Genomic DNA, 24,410 nt, shown 5'->3' with positions numbered 1-24,410 from the left:
TGAAGTGATACTTCTGTTGTATACTTAAATAGTTGCAGGATTGCTTCAAGAGCCAGTCATTTGATGGTGATATCATTATGATGCTGCATAGGCTGCTGTTTTAATTACAGGCAAGAGTGTCTAGAATAAACCTGTTGTGTGTTACTTTGAATCTACATGCGCAAACCACATTTTTTTCTTTGTTTAAAATGCACAATCCCTAACATAGTTAGGACACTACAACTTAATTGACTATAAATTGTGTTGGGACTTACTGAGATAGAGAGACATACAGTGGCTTGTGGTCATTGAGCTTGGGATCTTGGCAGCACATGCAAACCCTGTCAAATAGTGTCCATACCACAAATTCATAAAAACATTCCAATGGAAAGTTGCTGTGAATCTATGTTGGAGAAAATCTGATCAGTAATGTTACATTAAGATCTATACTGGAGGGATTTATCACTTTTCTGCCACCCACTCTTGGTTAGTGCAGTTTAACATAGCACTATGAAAAAGACACTTGTTACCTGCAGGAGCTCTTCTCGCGAAATCTTGTCATCCTTGTCAAGATCATATAGCCTGAATGCAACTGAAATGGAAGAGAATGGATCACACAATCTCAATGTTTGAGCCAAGTAAAAACCAGAAAATAAAGCAACAAGGAGAGTTGTGTGTGGCACTGAACTCATCTGGTGAGAAATAATCATCTCTATTCAGTCTTATTTCTCTCCTCTTTTCCATTGTCCCATGCAACCTCACTCATATCGTTTTGCTGCTTCTCTTCTGTCCTTCACCACTTTCATTTCTCTTTATCTTGCCACCCTCACATCATGTAAACTTTATTATCTCAATCCCCTCAGACAAATCTTTGACATGTTGTACTCCCCCCACCCCCCTCATTCTCAGATCAGCAGGCCAGACATAACAATAGCACTCTGTTAGGGGTGGAAAGCAAGCATTGTAGAGAAGAGACATTCACTGCTTCATCTAATGAGAACATGTCTTGCAAAAATGCAATCATGTGGGATTCCAGGTTCACCCTGGACTAACCCCAGACACAACACCTCTACCAATACACAAAATGGGGTATAATGCTTTCAGTGAGTGTTACAGAAAGAAGGCAGTGCTGTGAGGGGTACGGGGGCGAAGGGGGGCAACGGGCAATGCAGTCAGTGAGCGGTATGGAAGGGAGGGTAATATTATAAACAGAGGGCTGTCAGTGAGCGGTGCAGAAGAGGGTCAATGCTGCCAGTGAGGGGTATGGAAGGGGGTAACACGACCAGCGAGGGGTATGGAAAGAGGGCAATGCTGTCAGTGAATGGTAAAGAAATAGAATAATACTGTCAGTCAGTGAAGAGTGCGGAATAGTGTGTTAATGCTGTCAGTGATGGTGTGAACACAGTAAAAAGTCTGACAACACCAGGTTTTAGTCCAACCTATTTATTTGATAATATACTCGCAAGCTTTCGGGTTAGCCCCTTCGTCAGGTGATGGTGTGAAGCAGGGAAACGTTGTGAGTGATGGGTTATAGCAATCATGCTGTCAGTAAGGGGTGCGAATGGGGGCATAAATCCAGTCAATGGGGGTGCAAATGGGAAGTACTACTGTTAGCCTGTTTCAAAGTTTATAATTCTGAGTAGCAGCTAAGAGAGTAATTGGTTGTTCAGTCATTTGCTGCATTGGGAAGTACTCCAGTATTTTGCTTTGTGCAAGAGGAATAACTGATGTTTCACTGCTGAGGTAAAGTGTTGGTCACTACTCACTACACCAGTCGAATCCTGTGGTTATCTTCAGCCCATGCTGAAATGGTATTCACCTGCTGCTACACACCAGTAGCTGCATCAGCTCCCACTGATAATAGGTATCCTTGCAGATTTATCTCATCTAGAGGCAGAGACGAACTACCTGCTCATTTGATTAGGGATAGTCAACATGGTTTTCTGAAGGGTAGGTCGTGCCTCACAAACCTTATAGTTCTTTGAGAAGGTGACCAAAGAGGCGGATAAGGGTAAAGCAGTTGACGTGGTGTATATGGATTTCAACAAAGCATTTGATAAGGTTCCCCATGGTAAGCTGCTGCAGAAAATATGGATGCATGGGATTGAGGGTGATTTAGCAGTTTGGATCAGGAATTGGCTAGCTGATAGAAGACAGAGGGTGGTGGTTGGTGGGAAATATTCAACCTGGAGTTCAGTTACTAGTGGAGTACCACAGGGATCTGTTCTGGGGCAACTGCTGTTTGTCATTTTTATAAATGACCTAGATGAGGGTGTAGAAGGATGGGTTAGTAAATTTGCGGATGACACTAAAGTCGGAGGAGTTGTAGACAGTGAAGATGGACGTTACAGTTTGCAGAGGGACATAGATAAGCTGCAGAGCTGGGCTGAGAGGTAGCAAATGGAGTTTAATGCGGAAAAGTGTGAGGTGATTCACTTTGGAAGGAGTACCAGGATTACAGAGTATTGGGCTAACGGAAGGACTCTTAGTAGTGTGGATGAACAGAGAGATCTCGGTGTACATGTGCATAGATCCCTGAAAGTTGGCACCCAAAAGGCATACGGTGTGTTAGCTTTTATTGGTAGAGGGATTGAATTTTGGAACCATGAGATCATGTTGCAGCTGTATGAAACTCTGGTGCGGCCGCACTTGGAGTACTGCGTACAGTTCTGGTCGCCGCATTATAAGAAAGATATGGAAGCGTTAGAAAGGGTGCAGAGGAGGTTGACCAGGATATTGCCTGGTATGGTGGGAAGGTCTTATGAGGAAAGGCTGAGGGACTTGAGGTTGTTTTCGTTAGACAGGAGGTGGTTAAGAGGTGACCTAATTGAGGCATACAAGATGATCCGAGGATTAGATAGGGTGGACAAGTGAGAGCCCTTTTCCTCGGATGGTGATGGCTAACACGAGGCGACATAGCTTTAAATTGAGGGGTGATAAATATAGGACGGATGTCAGAGGTAGGTTCTTTACTCAGAGGATATTAAGGGTGTGGAATGCCCTGCCTGCAGCAGTTGTGGACTTGCCAACTTTAAGGGCATTCAAATGGTCATTGGATAGGCATATGGATAATATTAGAATAGTATAGGTTAAGAGGGTCATTAGATTGGTTCCACTGGTTGGCACAACATCGAGGGCCGAAGGGCTTGTACTGCGTTATAATGTTCTATCCCCAACCACCACTGCAATATCATGTCTCAAATTCACTCAGTAGAAGATCCCGAGGTTGAACCCTTGTTTTATACAGTTCAGAGTCACACCGGACAATGCACTTAAATACAGAATAATCTAAGAGCTCAGTATTCCTTGCTTAACCTGCAAATGCAGTAATCTTTCCCCCCATAATGACAAGCAGATAGACAAGTTTGGATTACTTACAGAGCAGTTTGTTGTTCCTGCTATTGAGGGGCTCAGGAACACGAGGGTCTTTGTTTTTATCACTCTCCTCAATGGGTCGGAAATGAGCAAGAGTCCGCATAAAACCCCGGAAGTTGACCTGGTCTTCACTGAGCACATTTAGAAAGAAAAATCCAAGGTTCAGTGGCAGGAAGCCCAGCTCAGCAGCAGTAATTGTACAGAATGATCATACAGCTTTCAGAGCTCAGTGCAGGGTCAGCACTATCCAGCCTCATCAATAACAGGGAGATAAGACAGCAACAGGACCAGGCAAGAACTGAATTGCATGAAATAAAGCAAAGAGTTCATCACATACGTGATTAGTTTGCCAATACCTCACATGGTTTCCAAATGAATCCCACATGGATACACATGCACTCGTCTTCTGGGAAGTGCTTTCTTGGGAAGGAATTGGGTAAATGAAAGAGGGTGCTGGGAATGCTATGGAGGGAGAAGTCTCTTTGGAAAGCTGAGATGGAGATGTGGGGTTAGCACTGGCCAGGAAAGATGATATGTTTGGTATAGGGACAAGATTGGAGGTGGATGGCAGACGATCTGTCAAATATAGGTGGTGGTGGGATGAAAGGTGAGGACAAAGGTGACCCCATTACATGTCAGGCCACAAATTCACCTACTCAAATAGCAGATCCTTCTATTCCTTTTGTACTGAGCTTTGCCTTAAACGTGACAATACTGTACCTTTAATAAATGTGCTTTAATCATGTTTCTCTGCAGTTTCTTTTTTTAAGGCCTGGCATATTTGTTTTGATGCTGTGTTACCTGTACTGGTATCTTTTATGGTTGCTGAAGCAGAATAATTGAAGCAATGTTTATTTTTAATCTGGGCCTAATGCAATATCCTGAAGTTTTATGACCCTTTTGGAATTGCTGCTTGGGGTTTGATTTGTGCATGATTGACACGTCAAGTACTTTTGGACAATAACCACCCCCCATAGGAGAAATCCAAAGGTTTTACTTTCATTTTGGCAGAAGCTGTTTGAACAGCAGGATGAAAGCAGGGTTTTAAAAAATTTGTCTCTCTCTCTGAGGTTGAAAATTCTGTTGTTGATGGCTAGCTAGCTAGAAGCTGGAATAAAGTAGTGTCGCTGTCTCTCCCTCTCGGTGTGCTAAAGGTTCCAGGATTGGAAAGCCTCAGCGTTTCAATTCCACATTCAAAGGACCAATTCACAGCAAGTGTTGTAAAGTTGCAAAATCCAGCATCACATGAGCATACTTGCTTTGTGTGTCACGTTTGTGGAGGTTGTTTACTAGGAACTGCATATTTAGCTGTTAAGGTTTAAACCATCACTTTTTTTTGTAATTGGTAAATAGTAATTTAATTATATGCTAACTGTGTTCTTAAATAAACTTTGTTCGATAAAAAGTTCCTAGTGGGTCACTTGAATCATACCTGGAGTGAAACATCTCATGCTTACCCGTGCAAAACCTATGGTCTGGGCTGACTTCATAAAACATCCTCGAGTTTCTGACCTGGATTATGACAAGAAAATTTGACCTTTTTTCTGACTGGAATGTCATTTCCAGTGGGGTTTCACAGTACTCAGCACTAGGACCTTTGCTGTTTGTGCTTTGCAACAATAATTTAGAGTTGCAGGTAGGGGATGTGATTAAGATGTTTGTAGATGATGGCTATGTGGTTGATCATCAGAAAGAAAGCTGTGGATTGCAAGAAAATATCAATAGATGGGTCAGCTAGGCAGAATGGAGGAAAGTGGATTTTCATCTGGAGAAGTGGGAGTTAATGCATTTGGGGGACAGCAAACAAGGCAAGGGAACATATAATAAATGGTAACATTTGGAGGAAGACTCCTTTTACCCAGAGGGTGGTAAGAGTCTGGAACGCAACTGCCTGGGAGAGTAGCAGAGGTGGAAAACCTCACAACCTTTAAAGAAGTATGTGGATGGGAACTTGAAATTTCAAAACACTGAGTCAAGAGTTACAAAGTGCGATTAGAGTAGATTTAGTGTATTTTGCCAGTGCAGACTTAATAGGCCGAAGGGCCTCTTCTGTACTGTATGACTCAAGTTGGGAGGATGGAAGGGTCTTGGAGCACATGTCTATGGTAGCATGACATATATGTATGGTGATTAAAAAGCAAATGGGATGTGTTCCTTTATTGGCTTAGAGTACAACAGCAAAGTGGTTATGTTAGAACTGCGATACTAACAAAACACAGCCAGAATACTGCATACAATCAATGCATTTCAGAGACAAAGTGATAATACTACAATAATAGAATCCTACAGTACAGTCCATTTGACTCCACTGAGCACAATTCCACCCAGGCCCAATCCATTCAACCCCATGCATTTACCCTAGTTTGTCCCCTGGCACTAAGGGGCAATTCAGCATGGCCAATCCACCTAACCTGCACATCTCCGAACTGTGGCTGGAAACCGGAGCACCCAGAGGAAACCCATGCAGACACAAAGAATGTGCAAACTCCACACAGACAGTGACCCAAACCGGGAATTGTACCTGGGTCCCCGGCTGCTGTGAGGTAGTAGTGTTAACTACTGTGCCACCTAGGGAGGGTACAGAAGAGATTTTACAGATGCTACCAAGGTTTTATTTATGAGAAAAAATTGGGTAGGTTTGGGCAGTTTTCTTTGGTAGAGGCAGGGAGATTCAGTTGAATCGTATAAAATTCTGAGGGGCTTGGATACTGGCTATGAAGGACCTATTATTTCAGCTAGCAGAGAGATCAATAATTGGGGCACAGGTTGAAATTAATTGGTAAAAGAATTGAGGAATAATTATTTTCACCCAGAGGGTGGTGGGGGTCTGAAACTCACTGCCCGAAAATGTAGTAGAGACAGACATCCTCATCCGATTTATAAAACAGTTGGAATGCATTCAATTTACTGTAACCTACAGAGCCATGTACCAAGAGCTGGACGATGACATTAGATTGGTTATGTTTCTCTCTACTGACACAAGCCCAAGCCGATGAATGGTCTCATTCTCTCCTGTAAATTTGTAGTATGATCCAATGCCATGAGATAGTGGACTGGTTACAGATAAACTCTGCTGTGTTCCCATACTGAGTCAGGACACTTAAGGAAACACTCATTTGCAACAGATGATTCAGAGTTCAACTTAGACAAGACAGAACACAGGGAAGACTGCCCAATAGACTGCCACAGGGCTCAGTGCTGGCCTGTTCAACATACATATGCATGATCTGCCAACAATCATGCTTCACAAGTTCATTATTGCCGATGACATCTGTTGACATAGAACATAGAACAGTACAGGCCCTTTGGCTCTTGATGTTGTGTCAAGCTATGTCTGAATCCAAGATCAAGCAATCATACTCCCTATCATTCTGGTGTGTTCCACGTGCCTAACCAATAACCGCTTGAAAGTTCCTAAAGTATCCGACTCCACTATCACAGCAGGCAGTGCATTCCATACCCCAACCACTGAGTAAAGAATCTACCTCGGACATCCCTCCTATATCTCCCACCATTATAGTTATGCCCCCTAGTAACAGCTACATCCACCTGAGGAAATAGTCTCTGCAAGTCCACTCTATCTATCCCCTCATCATCTTATAAACCTATATTAAGTCACCTCTTATCCTCCTCCGCTCTAAACAGAAAAGCCTCAGCTTCTTCAACCTTTCCTCGTAAGACCTACCCTCCAAACCAGGCAACATCCTGGTAAATCTCCTCTGCACTCTCTCCAATGCTTCCACATCCTTCTTATAGTGAGGTGACCAGAACTGCACCCAATATTCCAAATGTGGTCTCACCAAGGTACTGTATTGTTGCAGCATAACCCCACGACTCAAACCCCTTGTTAATAAACGCTTAAACACTATAAGCCTTCTTCATGGCTCTATCCACTTGAGTGGCAACCTTCAGAGATCTGTGGATGTGAACCCCAATATCTCTCTGTTCCTTCGCATTCCTCAGAACCCTGCCGTTGACCCTGTAATCCGCATTCAAGTTTTTCCACCAAAATGAATCACCTCACACTTGTCAGGGTTAAACTCCATCTGCCACTTTTCTGCCCAGCCCTGCATCCTATCAATGTCTCTTTGCAACCTACAAAAGCCCTCCACCTCATCCACTACTCCAACAATCTTGGGTGTCAACAGCAAATTTATTAACCCACCCTGCAGCCCCCTCTTCCAAGTCATTGATAAAAATCACAAACAGCAGAGGACCCAACACTGATCCCTGTGGTATACCGCTGGTAACTGGCCTCAGTCTGAAAATTTTCCCTCCACCACCACCCTCTATGAGACAGCCAGTTACTTATCCAATTGGCCAAATTTCCTTCTATTCCACACCTCCTTACTTTCTTCATGAGCCTACCATGGGGAACTTCATCAAACACCTTACTGAAATCCACGTGTACGTCATCAACTGCTCTACCTTCGTCTACACACTTAGTTACCTCCTCAAAGAATTCAATCAAATTTGTGAGGCAGGACTTACCCCTCATGAAACCGTGCTGACTATCCCAGGTTAAACTGCATCTTTCTAAATGGTCATAAATCCTACCCCTCAGGACCCTTTCCATTAACTTACTGAGCACCGAAGTAAGACTAACTGGCCTATAATTACCAGGGTCATTCCTATTTCCTTTCTTGAAGAGAGGAATAACATTTGCTACTCTCCAGTCCTCTGGCACAATCCCCATGGACAGCGAGGACCCAAAGATCAAAGCTAAAGACTCCGCAAACTCATCCTTTGCCTCTCAAAGTATCCTAGGATGTATCCCATCTGGCCCAGGGGACTTATCAACCCTCAGGTTTTTCAAAATTGCTCATACATCTTCCCACAGAACATCTACCCCCTTCATTCTATCAGCCTGTATCACATTGTATCAGCCTGTTGTGTCACCCAACCTCAATCGTTCAGCACTCTGGGGCACACCCCTAACGAAGACATTATGATGTTGATAAACTACTTAAGTCTCACACCAAATCGCAACAAAACCATAATCCACCATGCCAGTGCCAAGAAAGAATTGCATATCTACAAGGATGGCTAGAGATTAAAGTATGATTCCAAGGGAACATACTTGGGAGTGACACTAGATATGACTGTGTCTTTCTGGGAACATCTGGAGAAAACACCAGCAAATGTGAAAACCAGAAAGAATTAAACAAACATGCTGGATCTATGCATGGGGCTGCTATCACAACACTCCGGAGCTCTGCACTTACATCATCATACTCCATAGCAAAGTCTTGTATACCTTTTTGGCAAAGATCATCTCACACACATCTTATTGACGCTCAACTGGATGCAACAGTGCATTTCAGAACTGAAACTTTGTGCTCAACATCTTTCCACTAGCTACCTGTCGTTGCAAACATGATTCCACTGACTGAAAAACCCACAAGCTGCTTGACACAGTCTGTGCTGCATCTCACTTACTACACAATGACGATCTATTCAATCCACGTACTGTCCACCTTCCAACTCAGCACCCCATATGGCATAACTTTCCTGAGTAAGATCCACCAAACATCTGTTCGATGAACAAATGAGAAACCTTATCTTTCGAATGGCAATCTTTGAACAAAGTGTTACCAAAGTGTGCCACCTCTACTAAGTGGTGGACTAATCACCTTAAATTGAGCAGATGAAGAGGCTATCACTTACTTGACTTTGGGGATTTGCATTTGCTAAATAAATAAATAACCAAGTGTTTGGTCACTGTTTTAATTCCTGGCTCAGTTTTCATTACTTTATTTCATAAATTCCTGCCTCCTGCGCAAATTGTCTCAGAATTGTTTCTGCATTAGAGATGGTATATAAAAACACTACATGGATGCTCAGGCATGCATTATGGAAAATGTGACCTCCCAATTAGTCCACTGCTACAATTTGTGTCTTTCTGTACTCTCAACAACAAGGCAGAATTAAAGCAATTATCTTGGTTCATTCTGTATGTTCAGAGAAAAGATCAGCACAGAAGGTGCCCAGTCCATCCAGTGTGTGATGACTCAAAGAGCAACCGATTAGTCTCACTTTGCTGCTCTTCTTCAAAATCCCTGTAATTTTTAAAATTTCAATTCTCTTTTGATTGTTACCATCGAATCTGTATCATCAGTGCATTCCAAATTTTGACACTGGTAGCATAAACCACCCCCCCAACCATATCAGCCCTGGTTCTTTCTTCGATCACCTTAAATCTGTGCTGTTTATTTTTCAGCCATCAGGCAGTTTCCTTTATTTACTTTATCTAAACTCTTCATGATTGGAAACATCATCAAATCTCATCACCTTCCATGCCCAAAGGCAAACAACCCTAGTTTCTTCAACCTATCCATGTAACTGCAATCCCACATCCATGAAGCTTTTCCAATAATTTATTTTCTGCTCTCCACAATACTTCAGCTCTAGTGTTCTATACAGGTTGAGCATAACCTGACTTTTGTATTCTATGCCTCTATTTATAAAGCCCACGAAAACCGGTCTTATTAACTGCTTTGTTAACTTGTCTGCTACCTTCAAAGATTTCAAAACCACAGAATTGTTATGGCACAGGTTGAAGCCATTTGGCCCATCCTGTGACCAGCGTTTCTAGTGAGCATCATGACTTAGTGCCATTCCCCTGCCTTTCCCAAACCCCTACACATCGTGCACAAAAACCCCAGGTTTTTTTCTTCTATACACCCACTTTAAAACTGTAATGTTTAGCATGTATTATTTCCTTGGGGATCTTCACTGTACCTCTCCTTTCAATCTGAAGAACAGCTAGCTGTTCAAACTACTTTCTATCCATTAGCCAATTTTGTATACATGTCGCTGCTGCCCTTTTCTCCCATTGGCTTCAAATTTTGTTAACAAGCTGGAATATATTTTATCATGCATCTTTTGAAAATTCATACAGCACCTGATCTATCCACCCACCCTCTATTACCTCAACAAAATATTCAATCAAGTTAGTCAAACATGGTTTGTCCTCTTCAGGTCCACATTGACTCTGCAATTAGTCTATGCTCGGCCAAGGAGTTGTTAACATTTTCCTAAATTACTGTTTCTAAAAGTTTCCCCGAGATCATTGGACGGACCTGTCTATAATTAATTGCCAGTTTATTCTTCTTCCCCCCACTTTTTTTTTAAAAAAAGGAGGGTACAACACAAACTCTCCAGCCATTTAGTACAATCCCTGTATCTAAGGAAGCTTATGGCCAGCACTTCCACAGTCTCAATCCTTAATTCCTTCAAAACAATAGTTTATATAGCACCTTAAACAAAACATTTGGTGCTTCACAGGAACGTTACTGGACAAAATTAGACACCAAGCCGCACAGGCAGATGGTCAAAAGCTTGGTCGGAGAGATAGATTTTAAGGCATGTCGTATACGAAAGCGAGATGGAGAGCCCCAAGGAAGGAATTCCAGAGCTTGGGCTAGGTAGTTGAAGGCACAGCCATCAATGGTACAGCAATGAAAATCAGGGGTGCCGAAGAGACTAGAATTAGACAAGCACGGATATCTTGAAGGGATGAGGGACGTGGATTATAGCGACAAGCAAGGGGGGATACAGGGATTTGTAAACGAAGATTAGAATTTTAAAATCAAGACATTGCTTGCTTGGTAGCCAAACTAAGTCAATGAGCACAGGGATGAATGGAACTTGATACAATTAAGGACAAGCAATGCAGAGTTTTGGATGACATCAAGTTTGAGGGGGGTAGAACATGGGAGACTAGCCAGGAGTGCAGTTTGGAGGCAATGAGGCATGAATGAAGGTTTCAGTTGCTGACAAACTGAGGCAAGGGCTAAGGTGGGCAACATTACAGAGGTGGAAACAGGCAGTTTTGGTGATGTTGCAAACATGTGATTGGAAAGAAAATATGACACCAAGATTATGAATGGACTGGTCTAATCTCAAGCAACTGTCAGGGAGTGATGGAGTCCTTAGCTAGGCAAGAAAGTTTGGAGGGGGGGCCAAAATCAAAGGGTGTCAACCTTCCCGGTATTCAAATAGTAGAAATTTCTGCTCAGTTAAGCAGTCTGATATTTTACCGACAGCAGAGGAGTGACGTGGCGTGCAAGGTCAAGTCTCACCACAGCAATTTATGAATTTGAGTTCAGTTTCAAAGACTGAGAAATAAAAAGTTGGTCTCAGTAATGGTGACCAGTCAAGCTTCAGATTGTCCCAACTGCCTCACCAATGGTGTTTTGGGAAGAAAACCTACCACCCTTATCTAATCTGGCCTCCAGTTTGACACCAACATGGGTTGATTCTTACTGGCCTCTGGAAATGGTCCAGTAATCCATTCAATTGTATCAAAAATCTATAATGTATTTCAGTTCAAGGCAGCAGCTCATCAACAACAGCAAAGATGAGCAACAAATGCTGGTCTTGCCAGCGATGCTCACATTTTTGAAAATTATAAAATGGGAAGACATTGGGAGAAACTGGTGAATGATAAATTCTGGATTAATGCTCAGTAGGAATACTTTACAGAATATGAACAGGGACTACGAAATGGAACTAGAAACTCTTGCTGATGGGGGTGGGAGCATTTCTTCTAATTGCAATGTTCCAATCCTTCCAACCCAGTTTTTCAACATCTCAAGATGCAATATATGAGCAGCAGCTCAAGATTAGAGGGACTGTCAGAACTGAAGCAAGACTTTGAAGATGAGTGTGGAGCAACATCATATGCGAAACAAATTCGAGGGTTAATTACAGAAAGCCACATTGGCACATTACTTACCTTTCTGGGAAGAAAGCATTGATTATCCTGTCACCCAATGGGTTAATGGCCAGCTCTGGGATCCGCTGAAAATCTTCACGACTAAGAAGACAGAAACACAAAGATTTAAGTGTGCAACAGAATGATTAGATAAACTGGAGAAGGGTCTTTGAAATGATGACCAACTGCCTAATTAAAGCGTACAAACTAGAACACAAAGAGTAAGAAAAGCCCTTCAATGCTCACCCTGCCCTTTCCAATGTGGAAACTCATCCACTCCATTCTCCAACCACTAGAAATGTTATCATGGAGACAGAAGATGACCTATGGCCAACATCATGGATAATATGAAAATATTTCAACTCTGCAAGGCAGTTATGAGGCTCTGGGGATCATGGCTACCTTTGACGCATACTTAACCAGTCCAATACATCCCACTATCTTAAGGTAGACCATTACAATGATAATTTTCATCCTTCTGTTAGTTCAAAAGGTTGAAAATATAAAACCGCACGTCATCTCAGTATCTGTTAGCCTTACCTGTCAAAATGGATAATCACTCTGTTGAAACTAATATCATTTACTTTCGCCTACAGTGAGTTATGCCATATACACAGTCCTATAATAGTAGTTACACCCGACTTTGAATGAAATGGTTGCACAACTCACAAGAGGAGGAGAAACATCAGTTAAGTCTAACATTGTCAAACAGTGACCCCAAGCTCGTGGGCTGAGACACAGTTAGGAAAGGCAAGTTGGTTTGAAAACTTCCACTTCTAGGTTAATGCCTTACAATAAATCAATTATAGTGTATTAACCTAAGCAACTGAAGCCATGAACAGAGAACATTCTTTTCAAATATAACAGAAAATGCTGCAAAACCTCAGCAAGTCTGGCAGCAGAGACATAATTAATGTTTCAAATCAATATGACTCTTCTACAGACCCTTCTTTGGTTTGGGATATGGACTCGAAACAGTAACTTGTTTCTTTATTTATTGACACTGCCAGACCTGCTCAGCATTTTCTGTTTTAATTTCAGATTTCCAACATCCAGTGTTTTCCTTTTAATTGAGTGTAAACATTCTTTTTCAATGTCAAACACCTGAAGAAGCTGCAGGTTAAGAACTGAGTGAGGGCTTGGAGTAGACAGAGAGAATCCCGCTTCTCCTTCACACTAAATCCCAGTGACTGACTCAAAATCTCACAGCCCTGGGTCACCAGCTCCCATTGATCCTGGACAGTTAGGGACATATATGAAATTGGGGGCCTCAGGCAAGAATTATAACCAGAAAAAAAGTGTGATTTATTAGTGCATGCATCAGCAGAAAACACAACCCTTTTAATTTCACAAAAGGTTATTTCCAGTGCTGTGAATCATCGCTGTATCACATTTTATAATATCACCTCAGAAACAAATGTTAATTTTCTTTTAAACTTCCTGAAAGGCAAACAACTTAAAGATCAACAGGCTCTTGATGTATTACCACATCCAAAATTGCTCTTACACACCCTGGTTACGGTAAGCTTCTTGTGAAATATCATCCTCAAGGAGTCATCTTTTGTTTGGGGCATCATTATCACTCAGACAGAATAGTTAGCGATAGGAGAAATAAAGGGTTTGAACACATGTTGAAGACTAAACATTTCGCTTGAATTCATAACATGAGTGAATTTAGCATACACAGAATGATGGTTTTTGGGGCTGGGGAACGGGCGAATAGATGGCAAGAGGAGAGATATCAGCAATGAGCACTTCTAATGAACTTGAAGAGCAAGATGCAGATTAAAGTTCTCAACAAAAAGCATTTATTATATGCTCAGAAAGCAATGTTACTTCAGTCAGGGCTGCATTTGGAAAATAAGCTTCTCAAGACAACTTCACAAGCAAATTAAACATACTGTGCTGACCAGGTACCCATAGGTCCTTTCAGCAATGCACCCTAGTTTTCGAAGTGAAGGTACAGGCATTCCTTCCATATGCTGCATGATTCTGTAGTAATTTCTCCTGCTTACTGAAGGAAATTTGCTGAATGACTATCAACATAGCTAATAGTATTAGGGAACTGGTCTCTCAAAAATGAGAGTTTTAGTGGCCCCACAGGCCACCAATTTAAACAAAATATGCTGCTCAAGACCATGCAGGGTTTTTAGTAGAAAAATGTGCAAAGAACTTTTTAAGAAGTATAATCAGAAAAATCAAGATAATGAAGAGTTAAGAGGAGCTCGGTCAAAATAGTAATTGAGGTCCTCAACAGGAGAACAATTTACATTCCGCGTGAACCTATTAACATGTCCTTATATTTCTTTCTCCTTCATGTGTTTATCTAGCTTTCCCTTGAGAAGCGGTAAAAGAAATTCCAGAGGTGTTGGCTGTGGTTAAGTCGGTAGCATTCCCATCTCTGGAGTCAGGCACTTGTGATTCTACTCTTGAAACCTGGAACACAATCCTAGCACACTTTCGGATGAAATGTTAAACCAATGCAGGATCCCATGGCTCTACTGAAAGAGTAGGGGAGTTCTCTCTGGTTTTCTGTCCTATATTTATTCCGCATTCAATATCACTAAAACAAATAACATTTTTACTGCTTAAGTGTCAGGCAGTGACCATCTCCAGTAATTGAATTCTCTACACCCTAGTTATGACTAACACAGTATTCCACTCCCTTTCCTTCTCTCCTATGTACTCTATGAACAATATGTTTCATCTGTGCAATGCACAAGAAACAATACTTTTCACTGTATCCCAATACATGTGACAATAATAAATTAATACAAAAAAACCACCTCTCCATGACATTCAAATGATTTCATATTCTTGAATTCTATAAGAGGCAAATAATTCTGCGGTGAGTAACTCACCCCTGACTCCCCAAAGCCTGATGTAAGCCTACCATCTAAAAGTACAAGTCAAGAGTATGGTGGAATATTCTTCATTTGCCAAGATGAGTGCAGCTCCAAATACACAAGTTCAACACAATCTCAAAAACAGCCCATCCTTCACCTTAAAATATTCATTCCCTCTACCACAGGTATGCAGTAAGTACATCTACAAGATGCACTTGGCAACTTAGTAAAGCTCTTTCAGTCGCATCCTCCTAATGTTCAAATTCTCCAACCTAGGACAAAAGGGACAACCCAAGATTGTGAAAACCATCCTATGCATGCAAATTCTTTACTTTCCTTAGAAGGCCAGAAGTACAGCCATCAATGGAGGATGGAGGGAAGAGACTGCAGACAGTGAACTAACAATGCTGGTACTGGTTTGTAACAGAATCTTGATGGTAGCATGAATTCTCAACCATGTCCCATTGCAAGCCAAGCAGGCTGCTTCCTCGACATTTTGTAGAAAGTTGTCTGGCCTTGCCCTCACCGTAGAGGTGACTTAACTGGAGCTAGTTTAAGCTGGGTGGAATCTGAAAATACAATAAGTGCTTTTAACTTGAAATCAGAGCTGCTATCATACGGAAGTAATCTAACTTTGAAAAACCATGCTCAGACAATGCCAAAGAGAAGCCATGAATTAACATGCTGTTTGATGTTAGTTTGAGTCATCATTTTACAATACAGTTTTCACAAGAGAGCCATCATCTGGCATTAGTAAGTTATAGAAATGAAACTTCTCTGTCCCACGTTAACAAGACCTTCACAGGTTTCCCTTTGTAGAAAGAGACTTGCACCAGGATGTAAAATAGATCGAAAATGGACAAGCAGCTTATGAGTGAAGACTCTGCTGCAAAGCTGTTCCAGTTACCGACTGCTCAAACTAATGCACTTCCAGACTCAAACTCTTTAGTTAGCTGATTTTACTTCGGGGTGAGATTAAAAGTGCCCATAATTGGTTTTATTTATCAAAGCAAGGTCTGAAAAACATCTTGAGCTCATTATCCGAGTGACCCTCTTGCTCACATTAGGAATGGGCTTTGTTGTGATACCTGTGGTTGAATAGCCTGCCACTACAGATGGGGCTCACACATGAAGGAGGACTGTTTGTGTCATATATCCATCACTGCCTTTATTGTGGAACTGTGGCTCAGTATTGATCAGCACCTTCAGGGTGGGTAGACTATTTCTGAAATATGAGAGTTTCCCTGATACCAAGCATCAGGCATCAAGCCATTCTATACCCACCATAAAATAGATGGCTGACTGACAGAGGTATCTGCGGATGGATACTACACAGAATAGCACAACCTCACAGTACAATTTAGAACAAGAATTTAATTGAACTAAGTGACACAGATGGGGAGAAGTATCAAGGCTCTCAGAATACTAAAGAGAAAACATTAAACTTCTACAAGGCAGTATAGTATTGTGCATAATTCTGTTTCTTCAACTACAGAGGTATAAAAACAGAAAAGACATGGCACAGATTTGTGGAACCAGTGAAAAGAGTAACATTTTGCATTGCGTTTGTTCTAGAATAATCCACTCTCTTCCCATAGCCCTCCCTGCATCAATCCAAACCTAATCCCATTTTCTCCTGCAACCCTGCATTGATCCAAAATTAATCCCACTGCCCTCTCCTCCCACCCCCCCATCTCTGTAGTAATTCCAAACTAATCATGTCACCCCACTCTCCCCATAGCTCTATGAAACCCAGACTGATTCCACTGACCCACTCTCCCCCACCAAACGCATATCAATTCCAAACTAATCCTCATGACTCACTCTTGCCATGGACCTGTATCAAACCCTGCACTATATAAATCACAAACTCATCCCTCTGTCCTGCCATCTCTGCCAAACCCTGTATCAATCTAAAACTAATCCCGTTGTTCTGCCCTATCTTCCAAATTGTGTATCAATTTAAAACTAATCCCACTATGCACCACAGCCCCAAATGAATCCCAAACTAATCCATGGTCCTACTCTTGCATCCATAGCCTTGTCTCTTTCTTTGCTTCACATTTGTTGTTTTCTCTTAACAGATGTAACTACTTCCAGCAAAACAATGCAAAAACTCTTTGGAAAGAAAATGTCTAACTTCTTCCTTTGCTCAGAAAGGGTTTTAAATAAATTATCCCTTCCCATTGTTCTCTCTGACTGAATCAGTCTTTCCCGATGCACTATCAGAACTTTGCATAATTATGAACAATTACACCTCCTCTTAGCCTTCTGTATTGCAGTGAAAATAGGCCCTACATCTCAGTTCCTTCTCATAACTGTAGTTTCCTAGTTCTTGTATTCTTCTGATTCAAGATTGTTACCAGAAACAATAGTTATAGGCAAGCAGAGACACTTCAGAAATAGGGACCCTTTGACTGAATTCAGGAGGTTGATGTATAACAACTTGTATTTTTCTGGATGTCACCAAGGAATAAGTCATTGTTGTGCTGGAGACAAAGAATCTCAGAATTAGGTGAGGTGAGAGTGACTGTCTTTAACATCAAAGCCACATTTGACTGAGTGTGGCCTCAAGGAGCCCTAGCAAAACAGGGAGTTGGGGGAAAGCTCTCCGCTGGGCTGGAGTCACATATAGCAAATGAAGTTGTGATTGTTATTAGTCGATCATCTCAGTTCCAGAACATCCCAGAAGTTCCTGAGGGTAGTGTCCTAGGCCTACCCATCATTAGCTGCTTCATCAATGATTTGATTTAATCACACGTATTAATATACAATGAAAAGTATTGTTTCTTGTGCACTATACAGATGAAGCATACTGTTCATAGAAAAATAAACAAGAGTGTGTAGAATACGTTACAGTCATAGCTAGGGTTTAGAGAAAAATCAACATAATGCAAGGTAGGTCCATTCAAAAGTCTGATGGTAACAGAGAAGAAGCTGTTCTTGAGCCCATTGGCACATGACCTCAGACTTTGGTACCTTTTTCCCGATGAAAGAAGGTGGAAGAGAGAATGTCTGGGGTGTGTGGGATCCTTGATAATGCTGGCTGCTTTGCCAAGGCATGAGAAGTGTAGACAGAATCAATGGATGGGAGGCTGGTTTAAGTGAAGGACTGGGCTTCATTCACAACCTTTTGTAGTTTCTTGTGGACTTGGACAGAGCAGGAGCCATACCAATCTGTGACAACTGCAAAGAATAATTTCTATGGTGCATCTGTAGAAGTTGGTAGAGTTGTAGCGGATATGCCAAATTTCCTTAGTCTGAGAAAGTAGAGGCACTGATGGACTTTAACTGTAGCACCCGCATGGAAGGACACCTAAAAACTTGATGCTCTCAACCATTTCTACTTCGCCCCCGTTGAAGACGACAGGGACATTCACTCCGCTATGATTCCTGAAGAGAGAGAGAGAGACAGATAGAGAAACTGGTGCAACAACAATAATCTCTCTCTTTTGTGTGCTGTGTCTCGTCATTGTTTGAGATCTAACCCATACGGGTGGTGTCATCAGCCAACTTGAAAACCGAGTTGGCAGGAAACAGTCAAAGGCACAAAAGGAGCATAGTAAAGGGGCTGAGGATGATCGTGGAGGTGGTGTTGTTTTCTATCCTTATTGACTGTGGGTTAGGAAGTCTCAGATCCAGTTGCAGAGGGAGACGCTGAGCCCCAGGCCACAAAGTTTGAAGATCAGTCTTGTAGGAATAATGGTGTTAAAGGCTGAGCTGTAGTCTATGAGTCGGTGTCTTTATTATCTAACTGTTCCAGGATTGAGTGCCGGCCAGGGAGATGGCATCTGCTGTGAAGTGCTGCGGAGATAGGCAAACTGTAGTGGATCCAGGCAGTTTGGAAGGCAGGAATTGATGTGCCATGACTAACCTTTTGAAGTACTTCATAATGATGGATGTCAGAGCCACTGTATGATGGTCATTAAGGCACGCTGCCTGGCTTTTCTTTGGTACCGGGATGATGGTCATTTTCTTGAAGCAGGTAGGGGCCTCAGATTAGTGCAAAGAAAGGTCAAAGATGTCTGCGAATACCCTCACTAGCTGGTCCGCACAGGACCTGAATGCTCGTCCAGGTATCCCGTCTGGGCCAGTTGCTTTCCATGGATTGATTTTTGAAAAGGTTGCTCTGATGTTGACAATGGTGCCCTCGGATATAGGTTCGTCCGAGGCTTCCGGGATAGAGGGTGTGCCCTCACTGCCCTCTTGCTCAAAACGGGCATAGAATGCATTGAGTTCATCGGGGAGGGATGTATTGGAGCTGGCAATTTTACCTGCCTTCAGCTTGTTATGATCAAATGATGTTCCTTCCATCATAAGGGGGACTGCACAATGTTCAGTACCATCCTCAACTCATGTTGAAGCAGTCCATGTCCAGATGCAGCAAAACCTGGGCAATATTCAGACTTGGGCCTCAAAGTGGCAAGTAATGTGCCTGCCACACAAATGTCAGGCAATCACTATCTTCAACGAGAAAATTTAACCTGTCCACCAACAGCAAGATACAAGGCATCTACCTTGCAGTTCCAACAACTCAAGAAGCAGTGCCAAAGCATTTGATTGACATCTTCCAACACCAACACACAGTAGGAGCCATGTATACCATCAAGCAGAAATTCATCAAGGCTCCGCAGACAGCAGCTTTCAAATCTCTACCATCAAGGACAAGGGCAACAGACACAAGGGAATACAATTACCTGGAAATTCCTCTCCCAAACCACACCATCCTGACTTGGGAAATATATCGCCTTTCTTTCACCGTCCCTGGATCAAAACCCTGAAATTCTTTCCTTAATAGTACTTAGACCACATGGACTGAAGTGGTTCAAGGCAGCAGCTCATTACTACCTTCCCAACAGCAGTTAGGGATGGCAATAACTGCTGGCCTAGCCAGAGATGTCCACATCCATGAATGAAGAGAAAATTGCTTTGTGCTTCAATAATACGTAACACAAAAATCAAGAGTTTTCTGAAATTAAGTGAACATACAGTTTCAATTAAAATGCAAAACTTGCCTTCTGATGAGCATTGATAATTTAGAACACTGTTTATGCAAACACTAACGGCACCAGGTTTAAACAAATAGATGAGGACAAATCAACTGATATACCACAAGCCATCAAAATCATACATTTAACAGCATACAAGAAATTCTCATTACAATGCATTAATATGAAGCTGACCAGGAGAAAAGAATCACCCAAAAACACTCCTGCACCTTTTAAAGCCCCTTGGATTGATTTATTACATTAAAAGGTGCTTTAAGAACATAAGAACTAGGAGCAGGAGTAGGCAATCTGGCCCCTCAAGCCTGCTCCTCCATTCAATAAGATCATGGCTGATCTTTTCATGGACATAATCGTTTTAAAAATGACTAAATGAATAGACCAAAACTCAAATTGAAAACAGCCAAAATCAGAACATTGGAAAATTAGGCCATTGACGTGTCCTGAATAGGATCATGGGATTTTCTTGACAACATCCTTGAAAGGGCTGACAGTCAGTAGTTAGGATGAATCAGCAAGACTTGCCTTGATAAACTATACAGGCTAAGGAAATGAGAAATTCTGCAGCTTTAGAATTGAAAACAATTGCAATATAGCAGGAACAACATTTTTAAAGGTAAACATGGAAAGCAGCCTTTGTGCAAGGGTTTTAGGGTGAATGACAACATCTTAATCTCCCAAGACAAAACTTAAATCAATCTTGATTATATGCGCTGGAGAATCAACTGAGAACATACTATCATACTAATAAAAATTGTTCCATCAGTATGTCAATTTAAATCCTTAAAAGTTAGAAAGTAACTAGTCTTGCACTTGGTCCATGAACTTTTGAATTCTAAGTGAGGAAGAAATCATTATACAAAACAATTCTTCTCAAATTTTGGCAACATTGGACAGCCTTACATAATTCCCTCCCAGCATTATGATCTACTTTGTTCCTTCCAGTGAGTAAATAATAAATTTAGTTAATAAAACAGTTCGGCTTCATGCAACGGACTCCCGTTCACGACTCTAAGACTCTAGTGAACCCAACAGTACCTGAGGACCAGTCTCTGCTGGTAACAAATTAGCTGTCCCCAACGAATTGTACATCCTTACCAAAGAGTGCCATTTTCCCCCTTATCGAGGCTGGTGAATCTGCTGTAAAGGCGTGTGATCTGGCTGTGAGAGACTGTTTTAAGAAAAACAGAGAAATCAAACAGCTTTAGGGAAGGGTTGCTTAGAATGTCGTCTTTCCACTTGAGTGACAGGGCACCTGCTGACTGCCCTGCATAAAAACAGCCTCAATCTTGCTCAGCTGGATATGAAGCAACACGAAGTTCTCAAACACAGCAACTCCATCAGCAATAGCAGTCAACTGGAGCTATACCTGCACCACACAGTTTGTCAGTCTCTTGGCCTATCTCCCAATCTGTCCTTCCCTTCCTTTACCGGAGCTTCTCTCCTTTGTCTTTCCCCATCCCTCTCCTCATAATGATCCCCAGCCTCCTATCTTTCCCTCCTTCCCACACCATAATAATCCACATCCCTCTTCCTCCTGTCCCCTCCCTCCCTCCTCCCCCAAGCCAGGCATCTCTCTCCAATCTACCCTCCAAAATCCCACCTTCCCCATTTCCTGCCCGATCCTTCTCCCTCCCTCCCCATCTCTAGCCCTTTCTCCTTCTATCCCCCCCCATCCCACTCCAAACTGCTTATTCACTCCGATGCACCACTTTCTCCTCATAACACTGCACCCACTTTGTCCGCACCCCCACACCTTGCAACGTCTGATTATTCCCCACTCTCCCCCCTTTACCCCTCTCTCATGCTGTCTCACTCCTATGCCTCCTTCCCTCCAGCCCAAGTCCCCCACCCTACCCTCCTTTTCCAGACCTCCAGCCCATGGCCACCCTCCCACATACCTCTGCCTCTAACCCTTCCTGCCCAAGTCCCTCCATCAACACCTCACTGCATCCCCTTGCCCGTCACGCCTCACTGCATCCCCTTTGTCCCCCTCCCCCCCGCTGCCCTCCCTTGCCCCCCTCACCCCCACCTCCCCCCGCCACCCTCACCCCCACCTACCCCCTCCCCCCGCCACCCTCACCCCCACCTACCCCCGCCACCCTCACCCCACCTCCCCCTCCCGCCGCCCTCCCCTACACCCCCGCTCCCTCCTGCCCACACCCCCGCCCCCCCTTCCCACACCCCGCTCCCCCTTACTCCCCTCCCCCTTTACGCCCTTACTCCCCTCGCCCTTTACTCCCCTCCTCCCCTCCCCTCGCCCTTTCCTCCCCTCCCCCTTTCCTCCCCTCCCCCTTTCCTCCCCTCCTCCCCTCCCCTCGCCCTTTCCTCCCCTCCTCCCCTCGCCCTTTCCTCCCCTCCTCCCCTCCCCTCGCCCTTTCCTCCCCTCGCCCTTTCCTCCCCTCCCCTTTTCCTCCCCTCCCCTCGCCCTTTCCTCCCCTCCCCTTTTCCTCCCCTCCCCCTTTCCTCCCCTCCCCTTTTCCTCCCCTCCCCCTTTCCTCCCCTCGCCCTTTCCTCCCCTCCTCCCCTCCCCTCGCCCTTTCCTCTCCTCCCCTCCCCTCGCCCTTTCCTCCCCTCGCCCTTTCCTCCCCTCCCCTCGCCCTTTCCTCCCCTCCCCTTTTCCTCCCCTCCCCCTTTCCTCCCCTCCCCTCGCCCTTTCCTCCCCTCCCCCTTTCCTCCCCTCCCCTCGCCCTTTCCTCCCCTCCCCCCCTCCCCTTGCCCTGACTCCCCTCCTCCCCCCGCCCCTACCCTCCCCTCACCCCTACCCCCCACTCCCCTCCCCTCCCCCCTACCCCCCACTCCCCTCCCCTCCCCCCTACCCCCCACTCCCCTCCCCTCACCCCCCTCCCCTCCCCTCCCCCCACCCCCCTCCCCCACTCCCCTCGCCCTGACTCCCCTCCTCCCCCCCCGCCCCTACCCCCACTCCCCTCCTCCCCCCGCCCCTACCCCCACTCCCCTCCCCTACCCCCACTCCCCCCTCCCCTACCCCCACCCCCACTCCCCTCCCCCCTACCCCCACTCCCCCCTCCCCTATCCCCACTCCCCCCTCCCCTCCCCTACCCCCACTCCCCCCTCCCCTCCCCTCACCCCTACCCCCCTCCCCCCCCACTCCCCTCCCCTCACTCCTACCCCCCTCCCCCCACTCCCCTCCCCTCACCCCTACCCCCCTCCCCCCACTCCCCTCCCCCCCCACTCCCCTCACCCCTACCCCCCCTCTCCCCTCCCCTCACTCCTCCCCCCACTCCCCTACCCCCACTCCCCTCCCCTCACTCCTCCCCCCACTCCCCTCCCCTCACCCCTACCCCCCTCCCCTACCCCCACTCCCCTCTCCCTGACTCCCCTCCTCCCCCCGCCCCTACCCCCACTGCCCTCCCCCCACTCCCCTCCTCCCCCCGCCCCTACCCCCACTGCCCTCCCCCCACTCCCCTCGCCCTGACTCCCCTCCTCCCCCCCGCCCCTACCCCCACTCCCCTCCTCCCCCCCGCCCCTACCCCCACTCCCCCCGCCCCTACCCCCACTCCCCCCGCCCCTACCCCCACTCCCCCCCCCCCACCCCCACTCCCCCCCCCACTCCCCCCGCCCCTACCCCCACTCCCCTCCCCCCACTCCTCCCCCCACTCCCCTCGCCCCTCCCCCCACTCCCCTCGCCCTACCCCCACTCCCCCCCGCCCCCACCCCACTCCCCTACCCCCACTCCCCCCGCCCCTACCCCGACTCCCCCCGCCCCTACCCCGACTCCCCCCGCCCCTACCCCCACTCCCCTCCTCCCCCCGCCCCCACCCCCCCTCCCCCCCCACTCCCCTCCCCCCACTCCCCTCCCCCACACTCCCCTCCCCCCGCCCTGACTCCCCTCCCCCTCTGCTCCCCTCCCGCCTCCCCTCCCCCTCTGCTCCCCTCCCGCCTCCCAAGCCCCTACTTCTCTCCCCCTCCCCTCCCCCAGCCCCTACTCCCCTCCCTCATTACTGTCACTCCTCTCCTTCCTTCCCGCCTCATCTCTCTCACTCCACCAGCTCCTTGTGGACCGCACACTCACAGCCGGTCTCCTTCTTGATTTCCTCGATCTCCTCCTCCCGGAGCAGACTAGATGCTCTGGATCCCATTCTCTCCGTCAGTACCTCCGCCCCGGGCTCCTGCTGACTCTCGGCAGCGCGCTCACTGAACTTCCGGCCGCGAGCGCCCCGCCCCCATCCACGTCACCGCGACCTGCATCTGTGGCGTCATCGCCTGGCGGACGGGCCCGGTGCCGGGATTAGCCGGAGGAGAGTCCGCTCACATTACGGCCCAGAGCCCAACATCAATGTCAAGAAAGATCCAATTCTTTTACAAAACAAAAAGCTCGAATGCTAGAAAGATACAGCGTTACAGGACATAGGTGCGAGGAACAGACAAATGGCTAATTAAATTTAATATAGAGGTGTGAAATGATGTGTTTTGGTTGAATGAAGGTCAAGAAACAATTCTAAATAAAAGGGTAACTTGGATGTA

The 24,410-nt window shown here is 45.2% G+C and overlaps 1 protein-coding gene across 1 annotated transcript in view; it reads right to left on the bottom strand.

Annotated features, from left to right (window-relative positions):
- chp1 (calcineurin-like EF-hand protein 1) overlaps positions 1–24,101 on the bottom strand; it is a 29,877-nt gene extending 5,776 nt beyond the window's left edge. Inside the window, exons 1-5 of the mRNA XM_080202974.1 lie at positions 23,959–24,101; positions 21,024–21,096; positions 12,095–12,175; positions 3,358–3,485; positions 510–571 (exon numbers count right to left, since the gene is read on the bottom strand). Of these exons, the coding sequence (XP_080059100.1) occupies positions 510–571; positions 3,358–3,485; positions 12,095–12,175; positions 21,024–21,096; positions 23,959–24,025 (411 nt within the window). The 5' untranslated portion in view covers positions 24,026–24,101. The remainder of the gene's footprint in view (positions 1–509; positions 572–3,357; positions 3,486–12,094; positions 12,176–21,023; positions 21,097–23,958) is intronic.
- Between the last annotated feature and the right edge of the window lie 309 nt (positions 24,102–24,410).

The sequence above is a fragment of the Carcharhinus amblyrhynchos genome, chromosome 14 (assembly GCF_965287045.1).
Source record: "Carcharhinus amblyrhynchos chromosome 14, sCarAmb.v2.hapA, whole genome shotgun sequence".
In the NCBI taxonomy this organism is placed as follows: Eukaryota; Metazoa; Chordata; class Chondrichthyes; order Carcharhiniformes; family Carcharhinidae; genus Carcharhinus; species Carcharhinus amblyrhynchos.
The sequence above is the reverse complement of the archived record's forward strand: the minus strand, read 5'-3'. Positions and strand labels throughout refer to the sequence as shown.